The sequence below is a fragment of the Gobio gobio genome (assembly GCF_949357685.1).
Source record: "Gobio gobio genome assembly, chromosome: 2".
NCBI classification, from domain to species: domain Eukaryota; kingdom Metazoa; phylum Chordata; class Actinopteri; order Cypriniformes; family Gobionidae; genus Gobio; species Gobio gobio.
In genome coordinates this window covers 133,641-155,192 of record NC_137098.1, presented here as the reverse complement: position 1 = coordinate 155,192, position 21,552 = coordinate 133,641, and the positions used below count along the sequence as shown (strand labels likewise).

At 42.1% G+C, this 21,552-nt stretch overlaps 1 protein-coding gene across 1 annotated transcript in view; it reads left to right on the top strand.

The window, feature by feature from the left end:
• Positions 1–150: 150 nt before the first annotated feature.
• The window catches only part of LOC307139441 (N-acyl-aromatic-L-amino acid amidohydrolase (carboxylate-forming) B-like), a gene marked incomplete at both ends in the record, with an annotated part of 73,391 nt that continues 51,989 nt past the window's right edge, over positions 151–21,552 (top strand). Inside the window, 2 exons of the mRNA XM_079838436.1 lie at positions 151–194; positions 1,815–2,056. Of these exons, the coding sequence (XP_079694562.1) occupies positions 151–194; positions 1,815–2,056 (286 nt within the window). The remainder of the gene's footprint in view (positions 195–1,814; positions 2,057–21,552) is intronic.

The window sequence follows — 21,552 nt, the reverse complement described above, 5'->3', positions numbered from 1 at the left end:
CTTAGGCAAATCACACAAATAATCACCTGTTACATTTAACAGATATGTTTGAATAATTTGTGCTTAGTTACAGACACAACAGATAAAGGTCCTCAGCTACCCTGGATACTAACTGATAAGACATTTTATGGCCCTAAAAAATGTGGCAACATGGAAAAGGCCATAGTTAAAGATACAAAGCCTGTAAAACCAAGGTTTGTGGTTTTGTGGTGTTAACAAAACACATAATCTGTTCAAGTCAAAAAAAGCTATAAACAAAAATTGTCATGAAGAAAAATGTTTGACTAAACTCATCACATTAATGCTCGTTTGTGTCTGCCTCGTGGTTCGAATTTGGAGCTCCGCCTCGTTGACACTAAATCCTTGATTTTTCTTCTTATATCAACTCTATAAACTAATATTTTTTTCCCTTTATAGTGGGTGAAATTATCCTCTATAATATTCTATATCTCAAACAATTGGATTGCTTTGATATCGCTACTTACACTCACCTAAAGGATTATTAGGAACACACACTAATACTGTGTTTGACCCCCTTTCGCCTTCAGAACTGCCTTAATTCTATGTGGCATTGATTCAACAAGGTGCTGAAAGCATTCTTTAGAAATGTTGGCCCATATTGACAGGATAGCATCTTGCAGTTGATGGAGATTTGTGGGATGCACATCCAGGGCACGAAGCTTCCGTTCCACCACATCCAAAAGATGCTCTATTGGCTTGAGATCTGGTGACTGTGGGGGCCATTTTATTACAGTGAACTCATTGTCATGTTCAAGAAACCAATTTGAAATGATTCGAGCTTTGTGACATGGTGCATTATCCTGCTGGAAGTAGCCATCAGAGGATGGGTACATGGTGGTCATAAAGGGATGGACATGGTCAGAAAAAATGCTCAGGTAGGCCGTGGCATTTCAACGATGCCCAATTGGCACTAAGGGGCCTAAAGTGTGCCAAGAAAACATCCCCCACACCATTACACCACCACCACCAGCCTGCACAGTGGGAACAAGGCATGATGGATCCATGTTCTCCTTCTGTTTACGCCAAATTCTGACTCTACCATCTGAATGTCTCAACAGAAATCCAGACTCATCAGACCAGGCAACATTTTTCCAGTCTTCAACTATCCAATTTTGGTGTAGCCTCTTTTTCCTATTTGTAGTGGAGATGAGTGGTACCCGGTGGGGTCTTCTGCTGTTGTAGCCCATCCGCCTCAAGGTTGTGTGTGTTGTGGCTTCACAAATGCTTTGCTGCATACCTCGGTTGTAACGAGTGGTCATTTCATTCAAAGTTGCTCTTCTATCATCTTGAATCAGTCGGCCCATTCTCCTCTGACCTCTAGCATCAACAAAGCATTTTCGCCCACAGGACTGCCGCATACTGGATGTTTTTTCCTTTTCACACCATTCTTTGTAAACCCTAGAAATGGTTGTGCGTGAAAATCCCAGTAACTGAGCATATTGTGAAATACTCAGACCGGCCCGTCTGACACCAACAACCATGCCACGCTCAAAATTGCTTACATCCCCTTTCTTTCCCATTCCGACATTCCGTTTGGAGTTCAGGAGATTGTCTTGACCAGGACCACACCTCTAAATGCATTGAAGCAACTGCCATGTGATTGGTTGATTAGATAATTGCATTAATGAGAAATTGAACAGGTGTTCTAATAATCCTTTAGGTGAGTGTAAGAGACAGGCCGAACTCAGGGGCCGACGATCAGCACTAAAGACATCGCGGGCTGACGCTCACAAGTCCGTAGTAAGTAATGATATCACTCCGATGTCTTCTACTCCATGTGTTTCTCTGCTCAGGGCACGAGCACCGAGAACACGATCATCCCAGGCCTCCTTCACTCTGGCGCCGACACACCGCGGGCCCTGGGTGATTCAGCAGCGGAAGAGCCAGGCCTCGGGCGAGGACCTCTCCTCCTCCGCTGCCCCCGGTCTTCGAGATCTCCACCCGAAACCCTTTCTCCCCTCTTCTCGAGACGGACGCGATGCTGTGATCATCGGCGACTCCATTGTCCGGCATGTACATGCTACCTTAGCTAAAGGTAAGGTGCGCAGTCACTGCTTTCCTGGTGCTCGTGTTCTCGATTCCGCTGCGCATGTACGAGAGGTGACGAGATGGTGACGAGAGCGTCGGTGCTGTTGTGCTGCTCCTGTGTATTTAACTGATCTTCTATTGCCTTGTAACCTATCACGATCTGTAAGATCACTAAACTCTGGGCTTCTGGTAATACCTAGGATATCTAAGTCCACTAAAGGAGGATGAATGTTTTCATTTTTGGCACCTAAACTCTGGAATAGCCTTCCTAATAATGTTCAGGGCTTAGACTCACTCCTCATGTTTAAATATAGATCTAGACTCATCTCTTTAGCCAAGCATTCACATAATGCATCTCATAACCTTACTCCAGTTATATCAGTGCACATTATTGTCTTTCCTTAATGCTTTGAACAGCAGCTACACTAATTATTTTCCTGTTCTGTTTTATCTCGGGACGCCCATCCCGAGGTAACTAGAGAGTCCATCAGCTCCAGTCGGGATCCAGTCCCATATAAAGACTTCCGATGACCATCACCTGTGAAGAGACGACTCAACTCCTGCAAGGACTTCAGATGACCATCACCTGTGAAGAGACGACTCAACTCCTGAGAGGACTTCAGATGACCATCACCTGTGAAGAGACAACTCAACTCCTGTGAGGACTTCAGATGACCAACATGCTTTAAACGCACTTCCATTGTGCCAGTGCCAAAACACTCTAACCCGAGGTTCCCTAATGACTACCGCCCTGTAGCACTCACACCCATCGTCATGAAGTGCTTTGAGTGGCTGGTCCTGGAACACCTAAAAGACTCTCTACCATCCACATTGGACTCACACCAGTTTGCCTACCGCAGCAATAGGAGCACAGAGGATGCCGTTTCCATGGCACTGCACTCTGTGCTCACTCACCTGGACAATAAGCACACTTATGCATGCATGCTGTTTGTTGACTTCAGCTGGTCAAGAAGGCTCACCAGCGCCTCTTCTTCCTGAGGACACTGAGGAAGAATCAGCTCTCCTCGGCTATCCTGGTGAACTTCTACCGCTGTGCAATAGAAAGCATCCTGACCAACTGTGTGGCAGTGTGGTATGGGAGCTGCTCTGTTGCGGAGCGCAAGGCACTGCAGCGGGTGGTGAAAACTGCCCAGCGCATCACAGGGACTCCACTTCCTGCCATCGAGCACATCCAGAGGAAACGCTGTCTGCATCGAGCTCACAGCATCCTCAAGGACTCCTCTCACCCAGCCCACAGACTGTTTTCTCTCCTGCCCTCCGGCAGGCGTTTCAGGATCCACAGGACCAGGACCAGCAGACTAAAGAACAGTTTTTTCCCCAGAGCTGTCTCTTTACTGAACTCAAACCCCCGTTGATCCACTCCCCTCATATACTGATAACTCTCCTACCTCACATCCGCCTTCACTTTGTTATTTGCACTACCGACTGTTTATTACAGTCACAACTGTTTACTTATTCATTTTGCATTACCATACCTTAACTGTATTATGCTCATTTGCACTGCTGACTGTTATTTACAGTACCAACTGTTTACATTTGCATTTTGCACCGTACTTCTAACTGTAATATGCAATCACTTTCCACTGCACTTTTACACTTTTTTTCGGATAGCTTCTGTCCATAATTTATTGCACTACCTTAATCCACTGCCATATTCCTCATTTTACCCTAACATATCATTGTATACCTCTATCTGTAAAATTCTGTTTATAGTAATAGCCATCTGTATATTATATTATATTCATAGTTAGGGTTGGGTATCGTTTGGGTTTTTTTCGATTCCGGTGCCAAACCGATACTTTTAAAACGGTTCCGGTGCCTAAACGGTGCCTGAACCGATACTTTAAGGCCACAAAACGAGGTGGATGACATTAAATGGCTTTTTATTTATTTATTTTTTATTTAAATTGAACCATTTATTAAAAGTTTAATGTATACTTAAATGTATGAATATAAATAAATACAAAACACAATTTACTTATTTACAAATTATAATTGACTTATTTACAAATTCACAGTAAAACCTAAGCCACCTAACCCAACTACAACAAGCCTAATATAACTCTTAATTACAATAATAACAGCAGTAGTCTGTATTCTTGGTATGCTACTAACCAGCTTCGAGCTTCAGCTCTTTTTTGAAATATGATCATATTCTCTGGCTAAATATTTTTGAACGCATCGTCTTAATGTTTCTATGGCGACGCGTCATGTTTCTCACATGACACACAGCAGCCGCAATAGCGCTGACAGCTCAGCTGTATCGGGTTTATTGCGTTTTTTCTTTTTATTCAAAATATTCACAAACTTCTTAACTGTGTCACGAACTATCTGATGTTCAAATGTGTGAGTGAATGTATGTTAGTTGATCTATAAAGCGCAATGGGCGGCGCCATGTTAGTTTGCGCCTCAGAATCGGATCTGTCGGATTTACAACACTTGAGAGCATTCTCGTCTCACGAAATACATGAAAGTAAGTGACCAGTGAACTGGAAGAAGAACAGAGTAACGCTATAGTTACTATATAATGTGCATGTATCTGATGTGAATAAAACATGTAACGTTAGTCAAATTTTAATCGTCTGAAAGCATTGTCATAGCCGCTTTCATAGACATCATGGTGTGTTTTTTGCTAGTAGCCTACTTATGAGCATTTAAATGTCAGAAACCTGAAATAAACATGATGTCGTTGAAAACACTGAATAGTTGTCATGAGTTGTGATGTGACCAGCGCTGAGCGTCTGTCTCTGGCTCAGCCAAAGCGCGAAAGCACGTTTGAATTTTGGCACCGAAATGAGGAACCGAAATCTGCGTTCTGATTCGGTCCGGTACATACCGGTTATATAAGTACCGGTGCCATATTGGAACCGGATTTCGGTACCCAACCCTATTCATAGTACATATCCACCTGTAAATTCTGTTTATAGTAATAACCATCTGTATATTATTCACTGTACATATTCACCTGTAAATTCTGTTTATAGTAATAACCATCTCTCTATTTATAGATATATTTATATATACTCAGTACACATCCATGTCCTGCACTTATGCAAATGTTGTATATCCTGCACTTGCTGCTATTGCACTTCTGGTTAGACCTAAACTGCATTTCGTTGCCTTGTACTTGTACTTGTGTAATGACAATAAAGTTGAATCTAATCTAATCTAATCTAATCTAATCTAATCTAATCTAATCTAATCAGATGAACATCACCTGTGAAGAGACGACTCAACTCCTAGAGGACTTCAGATGACCAACACCTGTGAAGAGACGACTCAACTCCTGCAAGGACTTCAGATGACCATCACCTGTGAAGAGACCACTCAACTCCTGCAAGGACTTCAGATGACCAACACCTGTGAAGAGACGACTCAACTCCGGCGAGGACTTCAGATGACCATCACCTGTGAAGAGACGACTCCAACTCCTGCGAGGACTTCAGATGACCATCACCTGTGAAGAGACGACTCAACTCCTGTGAGGACTTCAGATGACCATCACCTGTGAAGAGACGACTCAACTCCTGTGAGGACTTCAGATGACCATCACCTGTGAAGAGACGACTCAACTCCTGAGAGGACTTCAGATGACCATCACCTGTGAAGAGACGACTCCAACTCCTGCAAGGACTTCAGATGACCATCACCTGTGAAGAGACGACTCAACTCCTGCAAGGACTTCAGATGACCATCACCTGTGAAGAGACGACTCAACTCCTGAGAGGACTTCAGATGACCATCACCTGTGAAGAGACGACTCCAACTCCTGCGAAGACTTCAGATGACCAACACCTGTGAAGAGACGACTTAACTCCTGCAGGACATCAGATGAACATCACCTGTGAAGAGACGACTCAACTGGAGGACTTCAGATGACCATCACCTGTGAAGAGACGACTCAACTCGTGTGAGGACTTCAGATGAGCATCACCTCTGAAGAGATGACTCAACTCCTGCAAGGACTTCAAATGACCAACACCTGTGAAGAGAAGACTCAACTCCTGCCAGGACTTCAGATGACCATCACCTGTGAAGAAACGACTCCAACTCCTGCGAGGACTTCAGATGACCATCACCTGTGAAGAGATGACTCAACTCCTGTGAGGACTTCAGATGACCATCACCTGTGAAGAAACGACTCCAACTCCTGCGAGGACTTCAGATGACCATCACCTGTGAAGAGATGACTCAACTCCTGTGAGGACTTCAGATGACCATCACCTGTGAAGAGACGACTCAACTCCGGCGAGGACTTCAGATGACCATCACCTGTGAAGAGACGACTCCAACTCCTGCGAGGACTTCAGATGACCATCACCTGTGAAGAGACGACTCAACTCCTGTGAGGACTTCAGATGACCATCACCTGTGAAGAGACGACTCAACTCCTGTGAGGACTTCAGATGACCATCACCTGTGAAGAGACGACTCAACTCCTGAGAGGACTTCAGATGACCATCACCTGTGAAGAGACGACTCCAACTCCTGCAAGGACTTCAGATGACCATCACCTGTGAAGAGACGACTCAACTCCTGCAAGGACTTCAGATGACCATCACCTGTGAAGAGACGACTCAACTCCTGAGAGGACTTCAGATGACCATCACCTGTGAAGAGACGACTCCAACTCCTGCGAAGACTTCAGATGACCAACACCTGTGAAGAGACGACTTAACTCCTGCAGGACATCAGATGAACATCACCTGTGAAGAGACGACTCAACTGGAGGACTTCAGATGACCATCACCTGTGAAGAGACGACTCAACTCGTGTGAGGACTTCAGATGAGCATCACCTCTGAAGAGATGACTCAACTCCTGCAAGGACTTCAAATGACCAACACCTGTGAAGAGAAGACTCAACTCCTGCCAGGACTTCAGATGACCATCACCTGTGAAGAAACGACTCCAACTCCTGCGAGGACTTCAGATGACCATCACCTGTGAAGAGATGACTCAACTCCTGTGAGGACTTCAGATGACCATCACCTGTGAAGAAACGACTCCAACTCCTGCGAGGACTTCAGATGACCATCACCTGTGAAGAGATGACTCAACTCCTGTGAGGACTTCAGATGACCATCACCTGTGAAGAGACGACTCAACTCCTGCGAGGATTTCAGATGACCATCACCTGTGAAGAGACGACTCAACTCCTGTGAGGACTTCAGATGACCATCACCTGTGAAAAGACAACTCAACTCCTGCGAGGACTTCAGATGACCAACACCTTTGAAGAGACGACTCAACTCCTGTGAGGACTTCAGATGACCAACACCTGTGAAGAGACGACTCAACTCCTGCGAGGACTTCAGATGACCATCACCTGTGAAGAGATGACTCAACTCCTGCGAGGATTTCAGATGACCATCACCTGTGAAGAGACGACTCAACTCCTGTGAGGACTTCAGATGACCATCACCTGTGAAAAGACGACTCAACTCCTGCGAGGACTTCAGATGACCAACACCTTTGAAGAGACGACTCAACTCCTGTGAGGACTTCAGATGACCAACACCTGTGAAGAGACGACTCAACTCCTGCGAGGACTTCAGATGACCATCACCTGTGAAGAGACGACTCAACTCCTGCAGGACTTCAGATGACCATCACCTGTGAAGAGACCACTCAACTCCTGGAGGACTTCAGATGACCATCACCTGTGAATAGACGACTCAACTCCTGCCAGGACTTCAGATGACCATCACCTGTGAAGAGACGACTCCAACTCCTGCGTGGACTTCATATGACCATCACCTGTGAAGAGACGACTCAACTCCTGTGAGGACTTCAGATGACCATCACCTGTGAAGAGACGACTCAACTCCTGCGAGGACTTCAGATGACCATCACCTGTGAAAAGACGACTCAACTCCTGTGAGGACTTCAGATGACCATCACCTGTGAAGAGATGACTCAACTCCTGGAGGACTTCAGATGACCATCACCTGTGAAGAAACGACTCCAACTCCTGCGAGGACTTCAGATGACCATCACCTGTGAAGAGATGACTCAACTCCTGTGAGGACTTCAGATGACCATCACCTGTGAAGAGACGACTCAACTCCTGCGAGGACTTCAGATGACCATCACCTGTGAAAAGACGACTCAACTCCTGTGAGGACTTCAGATGACCATCACCTGTGAAGAGATGACTCAACTCCTGCAGGACTTCAGATGACCATCACCTGTGAAGAGACGACTCAACTCCTGTGAGGATTTCAGATGACCATCACCTGTGAAGAGATGACTCAACTCCTGTGAGGACTTCAGATGACCATCACCTGTGAAGAGACGACTCAACTCCTGGAGGACATCAGATGACCATCACCTGTGAAGAGACGACTCAACTTCTGGAGGACTTCAGATGACCATCACCTGTGAAGAGACGACTCAACTCCTGTGAGGACTTCAGATGACCATCACCTGTGAAGAGACCACTCAACTCCTGCGAGGACTTCAGATGACCATCACCTGTGAAGAGACGACTCAACTTCTGGAGGACTTCAGATGACCATCACCTGTGAAGAGACGACTCAACTCCTGTGAGGACTTCAGATGACCATCACCTGTGAAGAGACCACTCAACTCCTGGAGGACTTCAGATGACCATCACCTGTGAAGAGACGACTCAACTTCTGGAGGACTTCAGATGACCATCACCTGTGAAGAGACGACTCAACTCCTGCGAGGACTTCAGATGACCAACACCTGTGAAGAGACGACTCAACTCCTGTGAGGACTTCAGATGACCATCACCTGTGAAGAGACGACTCAACTCCTGGAGGACATCAGATGACCATCACCTGTGAAGAGACGACTCAACTTCTGGAGGACTTCAGATGACCATCACCTGTGAAGAGACGACTCAACTCCTGTGAGGACTTCAGATGACCATCACCTGTGAAGAGACCACTCAACTCCTGGAGGACTTCAGATGACCATCACCTGTGAAGAGACCACTCAACTCCTGCGAGGACTTCAGACAGGGCTGGACTGGTAATCTGGCATACCGGGCATTTTCCCGGTGGGCCGATGTACTTTGGGGCCGATACAAGGTTATTTATTCATTTATTTTTTTGCCACGGACTGGCCCATCATGCAGGGGCAGCGGCCCATTGGTTTGTCTTCTGAATTGACAGGCCAAAGCGAGAGAGACCTTCCCTCCTCCATAGACTGTGTCCATCCATATTAGGCGCTGTTTAAAAATTTGGGCGCATGAAACTGCAAAAGGCGAATATCCGCGCAACAGCGCTGCCGCCGACGAACGTGCGCTGCGTTTCTGCTGCTCTATGAAGTGATGAACTGGCACTTTGACTCCGAATGTTGTTTTATACAATCGTGTGATATGGAAACATTAAAGGTTCTGTGGTGAATCAGCTGAAAACAGCCGCGACCATGTAAATACATCACGAGGTAAATTGGAAAACAGCAATACACAACTACAAACTTGTCACTCTAGCACAAACAAATTCAATAGTTTATTATTATTTATTTATTTATTTTCGAAACCATATACCTATGGTAATGAGGAGCATGATTTTACCTGTGACTACCATGCCCATACAGTTAAATGAAACTGACCTACAATTAAACTCAGTTAAAATGTCATTACACTCTAAAAAAAAGGTTCTATATGGCACCAAAAATGGTTCTGTCCTCGTAATCATAGGGGAACCTTTTTTAGTGCTATATAGCACCAATTTTGGTGCTTCAGTGGTTCTTCAGAGGATCTTCAGAAGTTCTTCACCGGTTCTTTGACTAAGGTGCTATATAGCACCTCTGAAGAACCGCTGAAGAACCACTGAAGCACCAAAATTGGTGCTATATAGCACTAAAAAAGGTTCCCCTATGATTACGAGCCAAGAACCATTTTTGGTGCCATATAGAACCTTTTTTTTTAGAGTGTAGGGTAATTAAATTATAATTCAACAAAACAGCTTTAAAGCCTGGATCCCATGCATTAAAGGGATAGTTCACCCAAAAACGAAAATTGTGTCATCATTTACTCACCTTCAAGTTGTTCCAAACCTTTATGAGTTTCTTTGTTCTGCTGAACACAAAAGAAGATATTTTGAAGAATGTTTGTAACAAAGCAGATAGAGCAACTATTGACTACCATAGTAGGAAAAAAACTACTATGGTAGTCAACAGTTGCTCTATCTGCTTTGTTACAAACATTCTTCAACATATCTTCTTTTATGTTTCACGGAAGAGAGAAAGTCATACAGGTTTGGAACGACATGAGAGTGAGTAAATGGTGACAGATTTTAAAAGCAGTAAATTCACTTTAATGTATCCTAGCTCAAAATCAGTGGTTTACTGTCAAGTGCATTTCTGTGTGACAAAAGTGCAATATTACGTTTGTTATCTGCATTTGCAGTAAATTCCATAATATCCATCATTAAATAAATAAATCTAGGACAGGGACAACTACTCCAATTTAAGGCCCTAACCCCAGTTAAAACAAGAGGAACTCATGGGCCGGATGGGCTGGATTTGCCAGGGCCGAATTTTAGCCCCAGTCCAGCCCTGACTTCAGATGACGCAGCTCTGCATCAACACGCACCCATGCTCATCTCTATATACCCTTGTAACGAGGTTCGTTCGTGTGGGAAGAAGGAGGCGGGAACCGGCAAACAATAAACAATAAACTTTAATCAAATAAACAAACAAACAAAGTGAAAGTAAAAGCGGCAGCCCCTCACGGACGACTGCCGCACACATACATAAACAAAACATAAATAAAAACACAAATCATAGTCCAGGCCTGGTCCTCTCTCGTCCTTCACTGTCGTCACTCCTCCTTTATACTCCCGTCACTCCTCCGTGAGAGACGAGGCCAATGTGGCACGCAGCTGGCGCTCATCATCCTAATAATGACCGCGGCCTCGTCCCGTTCTCACGGTCCCTCAGCCTGGCTGCTCGCCACAACCCTATTCATTAACAACATGTATTCTTATTTCACTTATTTCTGTGCCTTAATTTAATTATTATATTGATTAGTAATACATTGTTAGCTAATCTGTGTGCTTTGTATATGTGCATTTCTGAATAACTAACATGGACAAACCACTTAAAATTGTAATGTAGACACATTTTCTGTGAAGCTGCTTTGAAATGATATGTATTGTGAAAAGCACTATACAAATAAATGTGTGAATTGAAAACATGCTTTTGCCTCAAGTTATAGATAAACCATCTATAAAAGAATATGCACCCCAGGACATTGTATGTACTCATATAACTCCCTTGTATGTTATTTCGTTTATGCATGTCTTATGAACAACTTATTAGTTCAAGTTACCTCATATATGTCGTGTCTCCTGTCAAATTAATGCCCACTTCATGACTTACACTGTCATGTATATCACTTCCTCTAGGAGGCAATATGTGTTTGTTGCATTAATTGGAGTATATATGAGCACAGGCTCATTGAATCTTGCTCGAAACAAAGAGCCTTAAATCTCCCACAGAGGAATTTCCCGCTGGAAAAGCCCAACAAGCCCATTGGTCAACTCGACCATCAAGGGTGGGATTTCTCTAAGACTCTTAAGATCCACTCCCTCTTCTTCTCTTCTCCCTCGCGCTGGTTCAAACATCAGGGATGGTTCATCTGTTGTACCGCTTCGGTCAATTCTTGAAAAGAAAAAACACTGTCCAAGTTTGCACGTTGTTTTCCATTAATAGTAAGAAATTGATCTAACAAGTCCGAAGTGATCTGTGCATCACACTCTTCAGCTCTAAAAAGTTCTGAATAAAAGTCCACAGCAATTTTTCTCATCTTTTTTGGGTCAGTTGTTTTAGGCCCATCTGGGAATGTCAGACAATGCATTACACTCTTTTTATTGAGACTTTTTCAAGATTAAAAAAATATGCAGTTTGTGCATCCATATAGTCTGGCTATCACCAGACCAAGCTCAATTTAAAATTGAACATTGGTCTGGGGAGTCTGCTATGTATCTTCTACTGCACAAGAGGCGTGATCAACTAGCATAAATTAAATGACTCTGTAGGCAATTGGATAGTCCTTCAACCAATCAGACCACAAGAGTCGTGATAAACAAGCATAATTCAAATGACTTTGTATGCAATTGGATAGTCCTTCAACCAATCAGACCACAAGAGGCGTGTTAAACAAGCATAATTCAAATGACTTTGTATGCAATTGGATAGTCCTTCAACCAATCAGACCACAAGAGGCGTGATAAACGGGCATCGATCCATCCCTTCTCTATCCGTCATCACGTTAAACCCGCCAATAGCGCGGCAGGTGGATAGCCAGTCTGTGATTGGTTCCCGCAAAAGTGTAACAGACTTGAGATAGAAACAGAAGTGCAGATAGAATAATTCTAACAAATATGAAGGTATATTCATCAATCTTTGCCTTTACAACAAGAAGGCGACCTTTTCCCAATTTTTCTTTTAACAATATATCTTCATTAAGGTAAGAAGAAAAAAATATAGCCACCCCAGCACTTAAATTTGTTCCATGACTTAAAGCGTAACTGCCCTCCCAACACAATCCCCAATCTGTCTCATTACTCTCATCGCTGTGAGTGTCTTGTAAAAACGTTACATGTGAATCTTTAAGCTTAAGAAACTCCATTAATAAACCTCGTTTTTCTCTATTCCTCACACCATTTACATTTAAAGAACTAACTCTCAAAGTTTGCATGCCAAATCAGGGGAAAAGAAACAATAATGAAAAGAGACAGAGAAGGAAATAGGTAAGAGCAGCACCCATAGCCATAACCTATTTATTCTTTTTCTTTCCTTTTAAACTTTTACGAACTACTGTAGCCAGTTTTTTCAAACAAAATCTTTTATGTTTTCGAAATAACATCACAACCTACACTTTTCTGAACACTCATAACTGACTTCAAGAATTTGACAGCATCAGGAAAAAACTTCAGTACATCTACTTTCTGCCCTTTTGTTTGATCCAGAAAGACATTAATTTCTTCTGCTGTATACAAATCTCCAGATGATTGACTCAACTCAAAATCAAAAACTTCTGAACAACTGTCACTATCACATCTTGATTCATCCACACACACGTCATCAACACTCTCAACAAACTGTAAACCACTTCCACTAGCCTTTTCCATGTCATTATTATTACTGCACAAATGCTCTGTTCAGCTCCATCTGAAACACCAGGCACTTTCAGAAGAGAAAAAACACTCACCTCTGATCTTGACATTGACTCCTCGTCTGACTCCGCTTGTCCTTCTGAAAACTGTATGTTCCCAAGGGAATGAGTACATCCACTGTCAGTTGGACTTTCATCCTGAGTCTCCTCATTTTATTTTATTTTTCTCATTTTGCAATTTACATTTTTTTGGGGGTTGTGCATACGTTTCCTTTATCAACTTATAAGTATTTTTTCGATTTTGTCACTAGTTGTTCCTCGATCCAGCTGATTTCTCGTTTCATTGTTTTCAGACTCTTTTTTCCTCATCTTGCTTTCTTGTGACCTAAGTCTCCACATTCAAATCATTGCATACTTAGCGTTGTAGCGAAAAAAGAGCTTTCATTGTGTTGTATACGGAAAGATACCTCCAAATACTTTGTCATTGCGTTCAAAAACATGAAAACCTGTCTCCGAAAAGACATCACGTGCTACCGTGCATTGTTCTTACATCCGAGCGGAACAGTTTTAATTGCACTCGCAAATTTTCCAAAGCGACTTAGTTCTTTTGTGATCGCTTCATTTGTTATGAACGGGGGAGCGTTCAAGATTATGACACGCGTCGCAGGTGAACGCAAAGGTGACACCTGCACAAAAGTTTCCGCTATTTCAATTCCAATACAAACACATTCACAAACTTCTCTTCTACCAAAAACACAACAACGGCCTTGTTCATTCCAGACGCTGAAATAATCTTATAATGGCCAACAGCTGTCACAGACACGTCAGGTTCCAACCTTCACCAATCACAACGCACACCATCTCCTGAGTACTGATCACCATCACCTGCACACTCACACAGCACTCCATGTCCGGTCTCGTTCGCATATACTCTGTGCTATGCTTACCTCAAGGACTTCTCTTCGTATACTTACCTGTCTCCAGCGTGTCTCCTTCCCTTTGTGTTCCTCGTCTGCTGTGTGGGTGTGTTCCAGTCAGCTCCTAAGTTCTCCAGCGAGCTCCAAGCTCCAGCGTTCATCTATCGGCAAAAGAAAGGACAGTAACTATCTCTATCATATCCATTCAACATCTATCTGCAACCCTTTGACTTCCTGCTTAGCTACTGTTCGGACGCTCTTGCTTACTGCTCTGCGCTTTGCTCTATCGCTTCTATATTTTATCTCATAATTTCCACTTCAGCAAATCAGCACAGTGCTCGAACAACAAAGCTTGACTCCAATGATAAAATTAGAAACTCTGGTGACTGGATTACAAAAAAAGCGTAATATTTCAACCGACCAGCCTCCCACTGCCTTCAGCTTACATCCTGGAGAAGGGAAAACACAGCTGCCTACATTCAAAAGGATAAGAAAATGCCTCTTCTAGAATCTGCTTGCTGCACAAACTGCCACAGACTTTTACAAAGGATTGCAGTTCTTGAAACAAAGTTATTTGCGGAACCATCCAACCAGACGAATCACACAGCAGAGCTTCATCATGATCGCCCTCTGCACATTGCCGGTGAGTCCCATAAATCGATGGCACAAACAGGGAGCAAGACCAAAAGGCACTCGAGACATCAGATTGTCACGAGCATCACATATTGCCGCAGTAGCATGCTCTACCCCAGACACAAGGATTGCAAACACTAGTTTCCCACCACCAAATATACATCTTGAAAACAGATTTGAAGTGTTAATGAATGTGGGTGAGGAATCCCCAAACGTGATAAATGTGACCGAACACAGATTGAATCAGCCCGTAGCTAACACTGATGCTAACAGGCGCTCAAGGTCGAGCAGACAGCGGCCCTCAGCTCAGAGCGCAGCCGAGCCCAGGACTCTGATAGTGGGGGACTCAACAATCAGAAACATTAGAAGCAGGGATAATACCACATGCTGCCTTCCACAAGCAACAGTCTCTGATGTAAACAGAAATGAAGATATACCTTAAAAGTTTTAAGTTAACTTAACAAAACCTGTATGTCACTTTTCCTACTAATCATGATGATAACATTGTCGGCATAAGCTGACAATATAAAATTATTTTTACAGTTTGGCAAACATATACCATGGAGTTTGACCCTTATCTGTTGTAAAAGTGGCTCTATTTCCAAAGAAGCATACCAGACAATGAGCACCCCCGCCTAACACCTCTATGAGCTTTAAAAGGAGCACATAAACCACCGTTCACCTTCAGAATACTCTCAAAGCCACTGTAAAGAACTTAAATACTATTTATACAATTTTGACAAAACCCAAAGGACTCTAAAACTCTCCATAAATAGCAATGTTCAACACAGTCAAATGTTTTCTCCTGATATAATGAGATTAACCCACAATCCAAATTCAACATTTTGGAGACCTCTACAACATCACAAACCAATGAAACATTGTCAAATATTGACCTACTAGGAACACAGTAGGTCTGGTCAGGAGGGATGACACCATCCATCACTCCTGCTAGCCTGTTAGCCAGTGTTTTCGAGAGCAGTTTATAATCACTACAGAGTAGTGAAACCGCTCACCAGCACTTTATGTCTGTAAGGTCGCCTCTCTTGGGCAGGAGGGTTAACACTGCTCTACGACAGCTCAGAGGCAGATGGCCTTCAGCCAAGCTTTCATTCAAAACCTCCAGCAGGTCCTCTCTCAGCTCTGACCAGAAAGACTTGTAAAAGTCTACTGGCAGGCCGTCGATGCCCCGCGCCTTTCCAGACTCCATAAAACACAACAGTTTCTGATGTAAACAGGGAACTTCAGAACATTCTGATGAAACGTAAGACTGCAAATCGACTTATCATTCATGTGGGGAAGAACGATATTCAGAGAGAGCAGTCAGAACTCCTTAAGAGGGATTTCAATGAACTTTTTGAAACACTTATAAAACTGAAAGTTCAGCCGGTCATCCGTACAGCACCTTAAAACCTCAACCTGCGCCCTTGACACACTCCCCACTTCTTTTCAAAAGCGTTTAACTGTTTAGAAGCAGATCTCCTAGAAGTGGTAAACTCCTCACTTCTCTATGGGACTTTTCCAAACTCCCTTAAAAACGCAGTAGTTAAGCCCCTCCTGAAAAAGAGAAACCTGGATAACACCATACTAAGCAACTACAGACCAATCTCAAATCTCCCCTTCATAGGCAAGATCACTGAAAAAGTTGTTTTCAGTCAGCTGAGGGTCAATTCTTGCACCACTTCTATTCAACCTCTATATGCTGCCACTGAGCCAAATAATGAAAAATAACAAAATGGCTTAAAACAGCTATGCTGACGACACCCAGATCTACTTAGCCCTATCACCTAAAGACTACAGCTCCATTGACTCTCTATCCAAGTGCATTGATGAAGTTAACAGTTGGATGTGCCAAAACTTTCTTCAGTTAAACAAAGATAAAGCTGAAATCACTACATTTGGAAATAAAAATGAAATTCTCAAGGTGAACGCATATCTTAAGGCTAAAGGTCTAATAACAAAAAATCAGGTCAGGAATCTGGGTGTGATTTGGAGTCAGACCTGAGTTTCAGTAGTCATGTCAAAGCAATAACTAAATCAGCTTACTATCATCTCAAAAATATTGCAAGAATTAGATGCTTTGTTTCTGGGCCAGACTTAGAGAAACTCGTTCATGCTTTTATCACCAGTAGGGTGGATTATTGTAATGGTCTTCTCACCGGCCTTACCAAAAACACCATTAGAGCTGCAGCTCAAACAGAACACTGAGCAGAACCAGAACATTATGACCATATCACACCAGTCCTCAGGTCTTTACACTGGCTTCCAGTTACATTTAGAATAGATTTTAAAGTATTATTACTAGTTTATAAATCACTCAATGACCTTGGACCTCAATACATTGCAGATATGCTGATTAAATACAAACCCAACAGATCATTCAGATCATCAGGATCAAGTCAGCTGTGCCACTGTATGTCCCACTGATTACACCTTATCTTATCTATGCATCATCTTTTTATTCTTTTATTAACTGTTTTAGTTTCCTTTGTTCATTGTTAGTTCTCTTTACAACTGTATATTTCTATTTCTTATGCATCTGTCACCATTTTATTTTTATCTTTAAATTTTTCTTTACAACTGTTTTAATTATCCTTGTTTTTATTTTTAATTCTTACACATTGTATTCTTATTTCTTATGTAAAGCACTTTGAATTGCTATTGTGTATGAAATGTGCTATACAAATAAACTTGCCTTGCCTTGCCTAGAAAAAGTTTCATTAAACCTCTGAAAAATATTTTCTAAAGACAGAAATAAAGGCTCTAATCTTGCACAGTTTACAAAAGCATCAATCTCAGGATTTAAAATGGAAATAAAAGCATTGACGGTGACAGCGCCATAGAGGATTCTCCACTGTGAATCACCTGTCTCTCATCAACGGTGGTTTATAAAGTGCTCTCCACTCAGGTTTTTTATCCACATTCAATAAAAAAAAATTCCGCCATGGAGTATGTTTTCTTATTTAATTTTTTTTTGTTAAAAATAACCATACAATACTTATACAAAGTTTTCCCAGAACAAGAAAAAAGTCTACAGACAAAGATTCAATAATTTTTTAAAACATTTCAGAAACCTCTTCTAGATTCAATGAAAGAAATAAACAAGGAAAAAAGTCTTCAGGGTTTGGTTCACAGAGACCATCAGAATACTCAGTCAACAAAGTTCTTGCCGTTGTATTAAGAACCGTCTGCCATTTCTCCAATAGCTGTGCATTTATACGGGTTGATCGAATTCCCAGATGTTGAGCCGTTGCTTCTTTATTCTTAAAATCAAGTCCTGATATTTCCAGTAATTGTCTCAAAGTGGTGACTTTTCTGTCAATGAGTGTCTTGTTAAGTCCTGGGAAAAGTCTACTGGCAGACACATCCAGGTGTGCTCCCCGAAACAAAGGCTCTTCTAATAGCCAATGAAGTGACTGTGGACTCTCTGCTTTTTTTTTTAAACAAAAAACTCCACACCTTAAAGAGGTTCCTATAAAAAACTGGTAGACCTGAAGTGTTCAATTTTGTAGGGTCCAGTAAAAAAAGAGTTTTGTCCAGCCCCAAATTCTCAAGATTTTGCTAAATCACATATGCAACAGAACACCATTTAAATTCAGCGGAACCAACTAGTAATCTTTGTATCAATTGCAACCGAAAAGTTGCTATTCTGCTATGAAGATGTATAGGGCCATGTCCACCCTCATCCTTAGGCAAGAATAACACACTCTGTGGGACCCAATGCAATTTATCCCAGAAGAAATCTACTAAAATAGCCTGGATTTTCACGAACAACTGTAAAGGAGGATCAATACATGCAACACTATGCCATAGTGAAGAAGCAACTAAGTTATTTATAATTAATATACGCCCTCTATATGACATCTTTGGAATTAACCATCTCCATTTATCCAGGCGACCTTTAACTTTTTTGATGACTCCTTCCCAATGTTTTTGCACTGTAAGATCATCACCAAGGTACACTCCTAAATATTTAAAACCAAATTTTCCCCAATCTAACCCTTCAGGGGGATCTGGTTTCCCACCGATCCACTTGCCTAATAATAAAGTTTCACTTTTACTCCAATTTACGCTCACCGAAGATAAACCTTTAAAAGTTTAAAGTTAACTTAACAAAACCTGTATGTCACTTTTCCTACTAATCATGATGATAACATTGTCGGCATAAGCTGACAATATAAAATTATTTTTACAGTTTGGCAAACATATACCATGGAGTTTGACCCTTATCTGTTGTAAAAGTGGCTCTATTTCCAAAGAAGCATACCAGACAATGAGCACCCCCGCCTAACACCTCTATGAGCTTTAAAAGGAGCACATAAACCACCGTTCACCATCAGAATACTCTCAAAGCCACTGTAAAGAACTTTAATACTATTTATACAATTTTGACAAAACCCAAAGGACTCTAAAACTCTCCATAAATAGCAATGTTCAACACAGTCAAATGCTTTTTCCTGATATAATGAGATTAACCCACAATCCAAATTCAACATCTTGGAGACCTCTACAACATCACAAACCAATGAAACATTGTCAAATATTGACCTACTAGGAACACAGTAGGTCTGGTCAGGAGGGATGACACCATCCATCACTCCTGCTAGCCTGTTAGCCAGTGTTTTCGAGAGCAGTTTATAATCACTACAGAGTAGTGAAACCGCTCACCAGCACTTTATGTCTGTAAGGTCGCCTCTCTTGGGCAGGAGGGTTAACACTGCTCTACGACAGCTCAGAGGCAGATGGCCTTCAGCCAAGCTTTCATTCAAAACCTCCAGCAGGTCCTCTCTCAGCTCTGACCAGAAAGACTTGTAAAAGTCTACTGGCAGGCCGTCGATGCCCCGCGCCTTTCCAGACTCCATAAAACACAACTGCTCTCCACAGGGTCTGTCAATAATCCTCCAGACTCCAAGTTGAAAAAGAACCTGGAAGGAGCATCCATCTGATCCACAACCTGGAATTTGGACCTGACCAGAGCCCCCTGTGTTTTAATACCCAGTAAATCAGCCAACTGAGTCCTTTTATTATTATTATTAATTATTATTATTATTTTATGTGACAAAGAATCTAAATAACCCTGGCCACCAGTTGACTCAGCTAATTCTTGTAAAGCCTGTTGGATATGCCAAAACTATCTTCAGTTAAACAAAGACAAAACTGAAATCACTACATTTGGAAATAAAGATGAAATTCTCAAGGTGAACACATATCTTGAGGCTAAAGGTCTAATAAAAAAACATCAAGTCAGGAATCTGGGTGTGATTTGGAGTCAGACCTGAGTTTCAGTAGTCATGTCAAAGCAATAACTAAATCAGCCTACTGCCACTCTCAAAAATATTGCAAGAATTAGATGCTTTGTTTCCAGGCAAGACTTAGAGAAACTCGTTCATGCTTTCATCACCAGTAGGGTGGACTATTGTAATGGTCTTCTCACCGGCCTTCCCAAAAACACCATTAGAGCTGCAGCTCAAACAGAACACTGAGCAGAACCAGAACATATGACCATATCACACCAGTCCTCAGGTCTTTACACTGGCTTCCAGTTACATTTAGAATAGATTTTAAAGTATTATTACTGGTATATAAATCGCTTAATGGCCTAGGACCTCAATACATTGCAGATATGCTGATTAAATACAAACCCAACAGATCATTCAGATCATCAGAATCAAGTCAGTTCGAAATACCAAGGGTTCACTCAAAGCAAGGAGAGTCTGCTTTTAGCTCTTATGCCAGCCGCAGCTGAACCAGCTTCCTGAACAGAACAGATGTGCTCCAACAGTAGCCCAGGGCCAGCGTCCCCTCACCCGGACTCTCTCGCCCCCTCAGATCACCATGAATGTTAAGGGATTTTAATGATCAAATATTCTATTAAAAAATAACATTTGCCAATTGCCTTTTCTTCCTAGAGTGAATATTAATCTTAAACAGCAATATTTTAGTAAAGGAAAGTCTGTTAGGCAAAGTCGAATTTTGATTGGTTTGGCCACGTTCTCCCCCACCCTACGCCATATTTTTCTTGTTAAAACGACATATATTTTCTCCTAATAAGGACATGTGTTGTATAATGATGTGCACAAAATATGCTTTATCCACATTAGAGAATGTATATAGCCCATGTGCCTTTGTCACTGTGCACTGTCTGGGTAAGCTGGGTAAGTAAAATAAAACTGGTAAATCGCACTGGTGTCAGTCGCATTTTATTAAAAATACTGGTAAAAACAAACGGTAACCCGTTGCATTAGTTAACATTAGTTAATGCATTAGTTAACATGAACTAACCATGAACAACACCTCTGTTCAGCATTAGTTAATCTTTGTTAACGTTAGTTAATAAAAATACAGCTGTTCATGGTTTGTTAATGTTAGTTCACAGTGCATTAACTAATGTTAACAAGATTTTAATAATGCATTAGTAAATGATGAAGTTAACTTTAACACAGATAAATAAATGCTTTATTAATGCAATTCATGTCTCTGGGCTTAACATCGTGATTGTTGATCCTGCTGACTGGGGAACGCTGCGGCCTGTGTGATGGCTATCCATGCTGCTGTGTGACAACAACGTATCTGGATTCAAACTTCAAGCCTACCTTAGTTTGTATATTACCGTTTCCTATCATGCGGATTTCCCTCCTATTCGTTGTCATCATTATTTTGACCCTGTCTGGGCTTCGTGGTGAGCGGGTCCTTCAACAGTTGGATTTCATCATAATAAGGTACTCTTTTTCTAAACTTCTCTCTTTGGAGCATCAATTACTTCCCGACTTTTGTGTTCAAAAGACTTTTGCAATTGTGCCGGCTTCTACGACGGCCGAAATATTTACAGGAGGAT